The 14,559-nt window shown below is 39.4% G+C and overlaps 1 protein-coding gene across 1 annotated transcript in view; it reads left to right on the top strand.

Annotated features, from left to right (window-relative positions):
* Positions 1–9,297, top strand: part of Impg1 (interphotoreceptor matrix proteoglycan 1) — a 117,215-nt gene extending 107,918 nt beyond the window's left edge. Inside the window, exons 16-17 of the mRNA XM_042054730.1 lie at positions 7,492–7,558; positions 9,220–9,297. Coding sequence (XP_041910664.1) covers positions 7,492–7,558; positions 9,220–9,297 — 145 coding nt within the window. The remainder of the gene's footprint in view (positions 1–7,491; positions 7,559–9,219) is intronic.
* The last annotated feature ends 5,262 nt before the right edge of the window (positions 9,298–14,559 follow it).

Raw genomic sequence — 14,559 nt, 5'->3', positions numbered from 1 at the left:
ATTTTTTTATTTTTAATGTTTTTATTATTTTTATTGAGCTATATATTTTTATCTGTTCTACCCCTTTCCTCTCCCCTCCCCTTTTACCTTCTCCAGTGGTCTCCATGCTCCCAATTTATTCAGGAGATCTTGTCTTTTTCTACTTCTCATGTCATTAGATTCATGTATGTCTTTCTTAGGGTCCTCTTTGTTGTCTAGGTTCTCTAGGATTATAAATTGTAGGCTGGTTTTTCTTTGCTTTATGTCTAAAAGCCACTTATGAGTGAGTGCATATTATATTTGCCTTTCTGAGTCTGGGTTTTCTCACTGAATATAATGTTTGCTAGATACACCCATTTGCCCGCAAATTTCAAGATGTCATTTTTTCTGCTGTGTAGTACTCCATTGTGTAAGTATACCACATTTTCCTTATCCATTCCTCGGTCAAGGGGAATTTAGGTTGTTTCCAGGCTCTAGCTATGACAAATAAGGGTGCTATGAACATAACTGAGCATATGTCCCTGTGGTATGGTTGAACATCCTTTGGGTATACACCCATAAGTCATATTGCTGGGTCTTAAGGAAGGTTGTTTCCTAATTTTCTGAGAAATCGTCATACTATATCTAAAACTGCTGTACCAGTTTGCACATCCGTCAGCAATGCAGGAGTGTTCCTTTTACCCTACATCCTCTCCAGCATAAGTTGTCATCAGTGTTTTTGATCTTGGCCATTCTTACAGGTGTAAGATGGAATCTCAGAGTTGTTTGGATTTGCATTTCTCCTATGGCTAAGGATATTGAACAATTCCATAAGTGTCTTTCAGCCATTTTAAATTCATCTGTTTAGAGTTCTCTGTTTAGGTGTGTACCCCATTTTATTTGTTCTTTTGATGACCAATTTCTTGAGTTCTTTGCATATTTTGGAGATCAGCCCTCTGTCTGATGTGGGGTTAGTGAAGATCTTTTCCCCTTTTGTAGGCTGCCATTTTGTTTTGTTGACTGTGTCCTTTGTTTCACAGATGCTTCTCAGTCTTAGAAGGCCCCATTTATTAATTTTTGTTCTAAGTGTCTGTGCTACTAAGGTTCTATTTATGAAGTGAACTCTTGTGCCAATGTATTCAAGTATACTTAACACTTTCTCTTCCATGAGGTTCAGTGTGGTTGGTTATATGTTTGATCCATTTGGACTTGAGTTTTGTTCATGGCAATATATATGGGTCTGTTTTCATTCTTCTACATGTTGATATCCAGTTATGGCAGCACCATTTGTTTAATATGCTTTCTTTTTTCCTTTTTATATTTTTTCTTCTTTGTCAAAAATCAGGTATTCATAGGTATGAGGGTTGATATCCAGGTCTCTGATTTAGTTCCATTGGTCCTCCTCTCTATTTTTATGCCAATACCAGACTGTTTTCAGTACTGTAGCTCTGTAGTAGAGTTTAAAGTCATGAATTATGATTCGTCCAGAAGTTTCTCTATTGTACAGGATTGTTTTGGCTATCCTGGGATTTTGGTTTTTCCATATAAAGTTGATTATTGTTCTTTCAGGGTCTTTGAAGAATTTTTCTGGGATTTTGATGAGCAGTGTAGTGAATCTGTAGATTGCTTTTGGTAAGATTGCCATTTTTACTGTTAATTCTACCTACCCAAAAGCATGGGAGATCTTTTTATTTTCTGATGTCTTCTTTAATTTCTTTCTTCAAAGATTTACAGTTCTTCTCATACAGTTCTTCCACTTGTTTGGTTAGAGTTACTTCAAGATATTTTATGCTATTTGTAGCCATTGGTTAATAAGGAAACTGGCTTGGCCTGATAGGGCAGAGTAGAGGTAGGCAGGGAAATCTAAACTGAATGCTGGGAGAAAGAAGATGGAGTCAGAGAGAAGCCATGTAGCCCCACCGGAGACAGATGCCAGAACTTTACCCACTAAGCCACAACCTTGTGGCAATACACAGATTAATGGAGATTGATTAATTTAAGATATGAGTTAGCCAGAAATATGCTTACGCTATTGTCCAAACAGTATTGCAACTAATATGGTTTCTGTATGATTATTTCAGGGCTGAGAAGCTGGGAACAAACAAGTGGCCTCCTACAACAGATGTTTCTCTAATTTCTTTCTCAGCCCATTTATCATCTGTGTAAAGGAGGGCTTTTTTTAGTTAATCTTGTATCCTGCTACATTACTGAAGATATTTATGAGTTGTAGAAGTTCCTTGGTAGAATTTTTGGGGTCACTTATGTAAACTATCATATCATCACCAAATAGTGACAGTTTGACTTCTTCTTTTCCAATTTGTAGCCCCTTGATCTCCTTTTGTTGTCTCATTGATCTAGCAAGAACATCAAGTACTATATGTATCAAATAAATATGGAGAGAGTGGACAACCTTGTCTTGTTTCTGATTTCAGTGGGGTTGCTTTGAGTGTCTCTTCATTTAGTTTGATGTTGGCTGTTGGCTTGCTGCATATTGTCTTTATTATGTTTAGGTATGTTCCTTGTATCCCTGCTCTCTCCAAGACCTTTATCATGAAGGGATGTTGTATTTTAAAGCATCTAATGTGATTGTGTGTTTGTTTGTTTGTTTCTAGATTGTTTTTATGTTTACATTGACTGATTTTCCTGTGTTGGGTTATCCCTTCATCTCTGGGATAAAGGTGACTTGATCATGGTGGATGATTTTTTCTGATGTGTTCTTAGATTCTGTTTGCCAGTATTTTATTGAGTATTTTTGCATCAATGTTCAGGAGTGAGATTGGCCTATTATTCTCTTTCTTTGTAGTGTTTTTATGTGCTTTGGGTATCAGGGTAATTGTAGCCTCATAAAAAGAGTTTGGCAATATTCCTTCTGTTTCTATTGTGTGGAACAATTTAAGGAGTATTTGGTATTAGTTCTTCTTTGAAAATCTTGTAGAATTCTGTACTGAAACCATCTGGCCTTGGGGATGTTATGGTTGGAAGACTTTTGATGACTATTTCTATTTCTTTAGCAGTTATAGGTCTATTTAATTTGCTTGTCTGGTCTTGATTTAATTTTGGTAAGTGATATTTATCCAGAAAGCTGTGCATTTCCTTTAGGTTTTCCAATTTTGTAGAGTACATCTTTTTGAAATATGACCTGATGATTCTCTGGATTTCCTCCATGTCTGTTGTTATGTCTCCCTTTCATTCCTGATTTTGTTAATTTGAATATTCTCTCTCTGCCTTTTTGTTAGTTTGGATAAAGACTTGTAGTGATGAGGTGAGCAGGCCTGCTTTTCGTTCCACCCAGCTCCTGCACGGCTAGCTTTACACCCGAAATAACGACACACAAATTGTATTCATTTAAACACTGCCTGGCCCATTAGCTCTAGCCCCTTACTGGCTAACTCTCACATCTTGATTAACCCATTTCTATTAATGTGTATTGCCATTTGACTACGGCTTACTGGCATTAGTCTAACCACCGTCTATCGTGGGTAGGAGAAGCATGACGTCTGCCTGACTCTGCTTTCTTCCTCCCAGAATTCTGTTCTGTCTACTCCACCCACCTAAGGGCTGGCCTATCAAAAGGCCAAGGCAGTTTCTTTATTGACCAATGAAAGTAACACATAGACAGATGACCATCCTACATCAAAGGCTTGTATATTTTGTTGATTTTCTCAAAGAACCAATTCTTTGTCTCATTAATTCTTTGTATTATTTTCTTTCTTTCAATTTTAATTTCAGCTCTCAATTTGATTATTTCCTGCCAGGAAGTTTGCTTCTTTTTGTTCTAGAGTTTTCAGGTGTTCTGTTAACTCACTAGTGTAGGATTTTTCCAGCTTCTTTATGTAGACATTTAGTGTTATAAACTTTCCTCTTAACACTGTTTTCATTGTGTCCCATAAATTTCAGTATATTGTGTGGTCATTTTTATTGAATTTTAGGAAGTTTTTAAAAATCATGGTTGTGAGTCTTTATTTCTCCCTTGACCCATTAATGATTCAGGTGAGCATTGTTTAATTTCCATGTATTTGTGGGATTTCTAAAATTAGGGTTGCTGTTGAATTCTAATTTTAAGCCAAGATGATCTGATAAGATACATGAGGTTATTCCAATTTTTGTTGAGGTTTGCTTTGTTACCTAGTATGTGGTCAATTTTTGAGAACATTCCATGAGATGCTGAGAAGAGGGTATATTCTTTTATGTTTGGATGGAATGTTTTATAGATGTCTGTTAAGTCCATTTGAGTCATAACATCTGTTAGTACCCTTATTTCTCTGTTAATTTTCTGTCTGACTGACCTGTCTAGTGGTAAGAGTGCGGTGTTGAAGTCTCCCACTTTTAGTGTGTGGGGTTTAATTTATGATTTAATCAGCTTGGTTTTTAACCCCAAGTGTTTCCTCCTGTCATAAGGTATTTTCTATAGTATCATTTTTAATGATTACAGTAGTCCATTCTTTGTAAGTGTTATAATGTGATTTCTACCTGAATCAGAATTCATCAGGAAGCTCTTCAGTGGGCATGAGAAGGGACTAAGATGTGATCAGATGTCAATGTATGTTTAGGAGAAATCAGGACACACAAGGGTGTCTAGTGATACCCAGAAAAGCTCTGCGAAGCAACCTCTGCTCTCAAGGGTTTCTGTATGCGCCAGTCACAGGCCACTTTTGGGAACACAGCCAGCCTTTCTCAACCACAGCCTCCAGATGATACACAACTAAATGCTGGCTATCAATGTGTGAGATGGCTAGCAGGTGGCTCTGGTTCCCTCACCCCCCCTCTTGCTCACTCAAGTGGTTACCAGGGCTACCAGGGCAAATGGCCCTCTAATGCCCAGAACTCCATCTGCCAGAAACTAGAGAGATTTCTTCTCTTCTTTAATAATACTCATCCTGTTCCATTAGGAACAGCAACACTTTTAAAATAAGTACCTGAACTTGACTAGGAAGCAATGTCCTGGGGTCAGATCATGGTTAAGAGTGCACTTTAGTAATCGAGTTAGAAATGGCAAGAGATCATGCATGTCTTCCTTGTTGGGGGATAAGACTGAAAGACACCACCCTTGAGGTTACTGAGACCATGAAGTGCCATCACAAAGTTTTCCCCCAAGAACAGGCAGTGCAGGGTATCCACCCATCGAAGTGAAGCTGATGATACTCCATTGCTGTCTGTGTTCATTAAAGATGAGGCACAAACACGGTTTCCTATGGGTTTGACATTCTGTTTCTAAAGCTCCTTTGGAAATGAGAACGTGTAAGAAAAGAAAGATGGTAATGCACAGTAATGTGTGGCTTCTCTGTAGAATAGCAAACTGACAAGAAACAATATTTGCAACACCAAGATGGGTGATAACAGAACAAAGGCAACTTCCAAAATGATCGTTTTTCACGAGGAAGTTTCTATTAGTAACCAGTACAGATCAACAAGGGAGGAATCAACAATCCACTCAGGCCTCAAGTACAGCTGCTTCCCGTTTACAAAAGCAGAGCTATCTAAGCATGAAAAAAATATGTTTTTAATAACTTTTGAAGGCAGTATGGTGGCGCAGCACTTCAGAGGCCAAGTCAGAGGACCACTGCAAGTTCAAGACTAGCCAATTCTAGTTCTCAGACTCTCTCCCTATAAATCAAAACAAATTTCTATAATCTAAAAAGGCCATGCTAACTAGATACCAACCCCAGAAGACATTAGTATTTCCCTGGAAGACAGGCAAGGAGGGGTTAAAAATGAAATTAACAGACAATAAGATTAAAGAAAAATATAGCCTACACTATAGACAAGCTACTGTCTATAATAATAGGACTCGGAGTGTCAATAAAAGACAAACACCCAGGGCTGGAGAGATGGCTCAGAGGTTAAGAGCACTGCCTGCTCTTTCAAAGGTCCTGAGTTCAATTCCCAGCAACCACATGGTGGCTCACAACCATCTGTAATGGGGTCTGGTGCCCTCTTCTAGCCTGCAGGTATACACACAGACAGAATATTGTATACATAATAAAAAATAAATATTTTTAAAAAAGACAAACACCCTAGTGAAAAATGAGCAATGGATACAGAAGTGCTGATCATAGAAGAAATCCAAGACCATTGAATACAGAGGATGCTCAGTCTTGCTGTGGGCAGGGATGGCCAAGCACTGTTAGGAGCCTATGTGTTGCTCACAAGTTTGGCAGGAAGGTTGATGATACCCAGTGCAGATGATATGGAGTAGAGGGCAGCACTGCTCCTGCCCGTCACTGCTGGTGGACCTGCGCATCACTAACATCCCTGTTCGAGAAAAGCTTGTCAGCATCTCTAGGAATTTCAATTTAACTCAGGCACTCTACTTTTAAAGTTGCACCTATTCACTAAGAATTGTACGCACAGATGTTTACATCATTGTTTTCATTATTGGTGTTTATGGTCTGGGACAGGCACTTCTAGGTTCTTGGGCTCTTACCAAAACAGTTGGGAATAAGCGTTCACATAGACTTACAGAAGGCAATGCAACTGTGTGAATTAGAGAAATACACTGTTAAAATGGACAATGGGTTGCATGAATGAGCATACTCAAGGCTCTCTGGCTATAGCCTGGAGCCTCTTCTTATGGGATCCAAGATAAGAGCTGGCAACTAAGGGGCATAGTTTGGGTGGTCCTCTATCTTGACTGAAAGATTGGCTTATATAATTTACGTTTCCTACTATGCATGTCCCATCTCATAATACATCTGATTTTAATCATATACATACCTAATTATGCATATGCATAAGATGGTAAGAAGGAGATTGTCTCTGAAGATGTTCAGAGAACACAATTTCGCCTTTCCCATGTGCACCCAAAACAAGTTGAGGCCAGATCAGTCTCTCTGTTTTCCATACCCAGATACACTGAAAAAGAACTATCAAAACGTGATTTTCACCAAGGGTGAGGAAACTTATATCATTGCTCAGAGATGGAGGGGTTTCATCAGAAAGGGACGTGCATGGACAGAAGAACAGAGAGTGACAGTTACAAAACTCTGTTATATGATGCTGTGAACTGTCAAAAAATTTAAAATAAAGAAATGAGGCAATGCATATACGTATTTCAAAAGATTAGGAGAAATAAATGTCTATTTTTAAGGGAACCTACATAGGAAGATGTCCTCCAGATAGTGTACCCCATTTTATGATGAAAAATATAAAGTGAAAATATATATATTATGAATGGAAATTGCATATTCTAATAAAGTCTGGAATTATATACAGTAGTTACAATCAATTCTTTCTTAAACAGCATTGTGAACAAAATGCTCTGAGTTCTTAGAGCAGTCACAATTTAGAGCTGGACTTGAATAACTGCCCCATGCATGAAGAATTTATCCTCCTATCTTTTTCATGAACTTCCGTTAACCCTTCTGAGATCAGCGCCCCCAAAATAAGCCATCTGTAAGGCAACACTCCAGTGACTGCACCTGCAAGGTCGCACTAGCTGTTTATGCTGGTTACAATGTCAAATCCAAAACAGCAGGAGAAGGTAGCTGCTCTCACTGTGGATGCAGGGGATCACACTGTTGCTTTCTTTTGCAGGCCACCAGATCACTTTACAAATAAAGCCCACCAACTTACCGTCAAAAAGCTACTTAAGAAAAACAAGGTAAAATTGTACTTTCTTTTTTACATGCTAGTTTGAAGTAGTCTGAATTTTGAGAAACAAAAATAGAACCAGTTCTGTACCTTTTTTAAAAAAATATTTAATGGAGATACATAAAGCACTTATGCTTTATTTGGTAACCTTTCAAAATTTAGTGTGGGTAGGAGGAAGTATTTCCTGGTGTAAGGAGAGAGACAGAACACTCATCAACTGAAATGTGCAGACAAAATAATGAAATTACAGGAATAAACTAAGTATTTTTATAATATTCCCAATCTTGTCTTGAAAAAAATGTATCAGTAATCAACTGTGGTTTTGCAAAACTGAAAATTTCAAAGTAATAATATTTGTGCCACTGAGTAATTTCATCTAAGTTATTCTTACATTCCTTTCTTTCTGTTGTGAAATAAGCTACACAGCACACAGGTCGGTCTCAGCTTTTCATCCTCCTGCCTCAGCCTCTGGAGTGCTGGGATGGTACACACCAGTCGCCTCTGGTTTCATTTTCTTTTTATTTCAAATAACAATCACCCAAAGTAAAAAAAAAAGAAAAATATGTAGAAGCAGCCTTATTTGTGAAACGTGAGCTACTTCAGACAGTCTTCAAAACTTGTCTCTTTTATCAAACACAAGACGTTTTACCAACATCATTTTATTTTTTTTTAAAAAAGTGCTCTGGTCTGGTCATACACAATCTACAGAACATTCGTTTTATAAAAGAACTTTGAGGGAACAGATATTGGAAATTTTGATTCCCAAGTTACCTATTTTTAAAAATTATACAAAGTCTTGGGTATTAATCAGTGGAAGCAACCAGGGCTCACTCTAGAGACAATCAATAACACATATTCCTCAGGCCTGCACCTGCGGTGCTTTCCAGCTGACATGCAATCAAGGACGCTGTAGCAATAAGACTAGGAGGAATAGTAATTTTTATTCAGTTGCACACTGGGAATGAGGAGTGTCATCTGAATTTTTGAAACCAGGAAAATTAAAGAAACAGAACAAGTTCAGATAAAGCGCCACAAAATGATGACAGGATATAGGATCTGCTATTGATAAAATTTGATGCTACTTTGAGAGGTGATTTGCTTTCCTAAGGGAAACTGTATTCAACTGTCAACCTCCTGAGAATAGAGCTAACATCAAGAAAAAACATGTTTCTTCCAGGATGAAGCAAACACCAATTAAATCTCGAAATACCAGAGAGCATTAAGGGCCATATGTCAAAGGAAGGCTCCCAGGGAATATAAGAAACTGACTTTTCATGGTTAAAAAAAAAGAACTGAACAGTACCAACAAACATGAAGCGTCAATGCTGCTTCCCCACGGTTATGGCACTGTGGTAGCTGAAGGACGTGGACGTTCCTTAAGGAAAAATCGCTGTACTAGATTAGTGCTGTCCTCTGTAAATGGGAAGAACCGGGGTGAAGTTCATGCACAGACTATTTGCCATCTCTGCTCCAAAAGATGCTCATCTTGGAAATGAAGGAATGTATGTAGTCCCGGGGGTTATAAAGTTGATAATAAACAAAAGCCATTCTGACCCTTCAACGATTTCCTAAATGACAAGCCCACCCTCTCACCAACCTATGAAAGCTGAACCAAAATTAACTGTTGACTTGAATTTGCATGACTCTTAAAATACAACTCTTTTCTTCCAGGTAGCCAAGAAAAGAAATTCTGAACTATATGCTATAGGACTTGAAGAATCTGACCATCAGGATTGGGAAGGAGATTAAAGCCTGAAAACATATACATTATATTTTAAAGTATGTTGGAAGGCAACTTTCTTCCTTAAAGGGAAGTGCAGCCATTCTGTTAGCTCCTGAAAAATGGGGGCAGATATGTTCAGTGGTCATTGGAAGCTAGGCATGTAGATAACACTGAGAAGCAACATGCTTCAACTATAATAGTCATGTATTTAATAACTGATTAAATGGGGGGCATTATTTTAGTCAAAACTCAAAGCAATCAGGGGAACACATTTTGACTATTTTTGGATGGTACTCAAATCGAAAGAAGAAAAAAACCAGGTTGGTGTCTTTCTGTCTTTAAATTATTAATTAAAGCTTATTTCCAACAAGTGCACCTTGTTTTGTGGGTTGTAAAGTTTCAGGCATCAGGCAGGCTCTTTTACACGTTAGAATATACATTGAAAAGATTGTCATTTGGGCTAGAGAGATAGCAAAATGGTTAAAAGTATAAACTGCTCTTTCAGAGGACCTGAGTTTAGATCCCAACACTGACATTGAGTGGCTCACATACACGGGCAGCTCAAGCTTCAGAGAACCCAAACATCCTCTCTGGCCTTTGAATTCATGTCCACATAACCACATCATTTCATTTATTTTTTTTAATTTGGGGTGAGGGCAGGCTGGAGGATGACTCAGTGGTTAAGAACACTTGTTGCTATAGCTCAATAAAAACAATTGGTTTTCTGGAGGGCTCAGGTTCAGTTCCCAGCACCCACAAGATGGCTCACAACTCTTCCTAATTCCAGTTCTGGGGATCCAGTATCCTTTTCTAATTGATTATGGCAGGCACCAGGCAGGCATGTGGTCTGCATACATGAAGGCAGGCAAAACACTCATACACATAAAATTTTCAACCTAAATTTTAAAAGTATTTTAATTTTAATCACTTGTGTGAGGGCCAGGTTTCTCATGTATGAATGTAGACTCAAGCACTATGAAGAGTACATTTGTGGTCTACACTACAGTTCCTCCCTCCTTCCCCTTCTTCCCCATGTGTGCGTTTCTCCCTCTCTCCCTCTACTCCTCCTCCCAAGCTCGCTCCAGTTTTTAGGCATTCTGGTTTTGTTAATTAAGCAGTTCTTGCTAATGTAGCAGATTTCTGAATTGCTCTTCAAAAGAAAGAGAAAGTGAGGCTCAGATATGCACATCATGGGAAAACCTTACTCTTCTTGTTGCCACCCAAAAGAGGGTTTTGAAGAAAAACACTACACTGGTGAGAAGCTGAAGAGGTGAGGATGTGTGTTATGACATAGTGTGCCTGTTTGCCACCAATGAACGATGTCTTCAAATTGTCACGCATGTATCTATATTGGCACCACTGAAATACAGTTCAACATTCAGTGCGCTACTTGATGAAAAAATCGTATCTCCACATCTCTTTCAAATGTCTAGTTGTCAGATATATTGGGGGAAAATCTTAAGTTTAATAATATAAGTACTATATTTACTCATAGATTTATAGTAAAATGAATCTGTATGATACTGATCATTCCATGGATTTGATAAAGTGATTTAAGTGAGTTATTTTAGTGCTGCTAAGACAACAAAACAACAGACACTGATAACAATATTTACTAAGAAACTGCCAAGTCAAAATCAAAATGATTCTTCATAATGAAGACAGTATTTTGAAAAGAGGCACTCTCCCATGGAGAAGGAATATAGGATCTTTTTTTACTGTTTTTTTTTATAAAACAAACCTATTTTACATAGCAATACCAGTTCCCACTCCCCCCCATCTTCTCCCCAGCCCACACCCCCATCCACTCCTCAAAGAAAGTGAGGTCTCCCATGGGGAGTCAACACAGTCTGTCACATCACTTGAGACAGGATTAAGTTCCTCCCCACTGTACCTAGGCTGAGCAAGAAATCCCTCCACAGGTAATGGGCTCCAAAGAGACAGTTCATGCACTAGGGATAAATACTGCTAGTGGCCCCACAAACTGCCCAAGTCACACAACTGTCACCCACATTCAGAAGGCCTAAATTGGTCTTAGGCAGGTTCCCCAGCTGTCAGTCTGGAGTCAGTGAGCTCCCACTTACTTGGGTCACCAATTTCTGTGAGTTTCCCCACGATGGTCTTGGTCCCTTTGCACATATTGTTCCTCCCTCTCTGACTGGACTCCAGGAGTTGGGCCCAGGGCTTAGCTGTGGATCTCTACATCTGTTTCCATCAGTTATTGGATGAAGGTTCTATGATGACAATTAAAGTAGTCATCAATCTGATTACAGGGAATGGCAGTTAAAGTACCCTTTCCACTATTGCTTAGATTCTTAGCTGGGGTCATCCTTGTGGATTCCTGGGAATTTCCCTAGTGCCTGGTTTCTCACTAACCCCATAATGGCTCTCTTTTTCAAGGTATCTCTTCCTTGTTCTCCCTCTCTGTCCTTTACCCAGCCCGACCTTTCTTATCCCTCATGTTCTCCTCTGCACTCCCCAACACCTTCTTCCCTTCCCCCATGCTGCTAATTTACTAAGGAGGTCTTGTCTACTTCCCTTTCCCAGGGGTGGTCCTTGTATGTCTCTTTTAGGGTTCTCCTTGTTTCCTGTCTTCTCTGGGGTTGTGGATTGTAGGCTGGTTACCCTTTGCTTTATGTCTAATATCCACTTATGAGTGAGTACATACCATGTTTGCCTTTCTGTGTCTGGGTCGCCAAATAATCCAATTAAAAATGGGGTACAGAACTAAACAGAGAATTCTTAACATAAGAATCTCAAATGGCTGAAAGGCACTTAAGGAAATGTTTAACATTCATAGCCATCAGGGAAATGCAAATCAAAAAACTCTGAGATTCCATCTTACACCTGTCAGAATAGTTAAGATCAAAAACACTGATGGCAGCTTATGCTGGAGAGGATGTGGAGAAAGGGGAACACTCCTCCATTGCTGGTGGGAGTGCAAACTTGTACAGCCCCTTTGGAAATCAATATGGCTGTTTCTCAGAAAATTGGGGATCATTCTACCTCAAGATCCAACAATACCACTCTTGGGCATATATCCAAAGGATGAGCAATCATACCACAAGGACATTTGCTCAGCTGTATTCACAGCAGCATTATTAGTAATAACCATAACCTGGAAACAACCTAGATGCCCCTCGACTGATGAACAGACAAAGAAAATTGGTACATTTACAAAATGGAGTACTACTCAGCGGTAAAAAAAAAAATGATATCGTGAAATTTGCAGGCAAGTGGATGCAACTAAGGATACAGGACTTTCAATTTCCTTCTTGTGGCCTCAGAAATGAGGAGCTTTCATCCCATCCCGACTCCAGTCTCCCCACAACCAAAGATATGTACCTGGATAAGGATGTCAAATTGCCAGTGGTGTCAAGGTCACAGAGTGAAGAATAATGACAAGGACAGACTGACCCAGTCCCTTACCCTAAACACCCCAAATGCAAACACAACTGTAAAAGCAAGAGAAAGACTTACATAAGGAGAGAGAATTATCTACTCCTTCCTATCCTAACCTGCTTATCCACATTTTAGTCCTATTCTAAGCAGTGTAGGACAGGTTTGTAGAGAGAAGCTAAGTAGGTAAGACATTCTATACAATGTGAGGAAGCGTCCCATTTTAGGCTAAATGCTCCTTACTCTGTATATCATCCATCTTTTGGCATCTGGAAAAAAAGCAGTGAAGACAATTAGTCTCCTTCCCTTTCAGAGACCCTGTAGGTACATGAAAAGTCCACACTCCTCCTGGAGCTATACAGACCGGGATCCACGGGGAGCATGGAAGGTTCTGCACTCCTCGCAGGCCAGTAGGGAGCATTCTTCTCTGGATCACCAGATTTTACAAACTTTCTCTTCTCATACATTCGTCAGAGTCTGGGAAGAGACCTCCAAGGCTCAAATGGGCTTAGTAGCTCACACACAGTTCTATCTCCTGGAGTGCCTGCCTGTCCATGTAGCCACCTAGCAAGGGCTTTGTCCCCAACACAACATGCCCGAGATTTACCAACAGTGTGACATTTCATACCCTGTATTAACAGCACACAAAGACACAAGGATGTTCTACACAGAAGGCATTTATTCGAGTTTCCAGAATATCAGTATTTTAAGAAACTATTAGATACACACTTTTCATGAAGAAAAATTAACAATTACAAATAGACAAATCTCCAGAAGTGAAGAGTGGCCACTTAATAAGCCTGTTTGTAAAATGAAAATTAAGATTAAAGATTATGCAGTCTGCGGTGTGCATTAATTTTTCCTAATTATCTACTGGGAAACTTCCAAGAATCAAAGTCACTTCATACATAGGTTACTGCTGGGGGAAGAAGACACTGATTGAGTTGCAGCAAATAGTCAAAAGCTGTGGCATCGACCCAGGCAGACTCCCTAACCTCCTACGGGGCACACAGGATGCCAGGGTCTTTCCTGGGCACCTCCAGTTCAGCTGCACCATCCTTACCTGCTAAGATCTACACACCAGGTGACTCAACATCCAAGTTTACTAACCTTAATGTCTGTTCTTACGATGTACAAAATGCCTCCTAAACTTCAGCAAGGACCCAGGAGTGTTTATCAGTGTTTCCCAATTAAGGTGCGGGCTTCGGGGGATGCACGATTTCCCTTCTCTTGCAGTTGGGCTCTTCTCTGCCCTTATGGTCACCACAGTTCCCACAACCCATCCTTATCCTCATTGTTAAATGTCCTCTGCCCTTTCCTCCCCTGCTGTTAGTGTATCTCCGGGAAAAATTAAAACTCAATCCTTATTTACTGGTGTTAAGGATAAGCAGGGAAGTACAGGAACAACCGTTTGCAAGTTTTCCAGGACTGGTTGAGCAAACAAAACACTGCTTTCACTCTTTTTGCTACATAGCTGGAGCAAATGCATTTATATCTTTTTCATGGTGTGGTAGTAAATTATATGATGTCCCTGGATCGCTACAACTTTTTTTTCCATATAAGGAAGTAAGATTATCATTAACTTAGCATTAACTGACTGATTAGTTCAATAACTATTCTGCTGGTCCAAGTATCTTAAAGCTATTTTAAGAAGCCAAAGGTCTACATATTTGAACCCCCTGAGAACCATATTAATAACCTGTGAGTAAAAGTGTCTTCTAAAAGTATCCAACTAAAGGCCAGAGAGGTGCCTCTGTGGCAGAGCCTCGCCTGCAGGAAGCCCTGGGTTCAATCCCCAACATGGAAAAAGCAACCCAATTCATAAAGATCACATGGAATAAATATCTACTACTACTATTATTATTATTATTCCTGTGTTTTCTACTGTC

The sequence above is a fragment of the Arvicola amphibius genome, chromosome 3 (genome assembly GCF_903992535.2).
Source record: "Arvicola amphibius chromosome 3, mArvAmp1.2, whole genome shotgun sequence".
Classification (NCBI taxonomy): domain Eukaryota; kingdom Metazoa; phylum Chordata; class Mammalia; order Rodentia; family Cricetidae; genus Arvicola; species Arvicola amphibius.
Note: the sequence above shows the minus strand (reverse complement) of the source record. Positions and strands in the feature narration are given on the sequence as shown.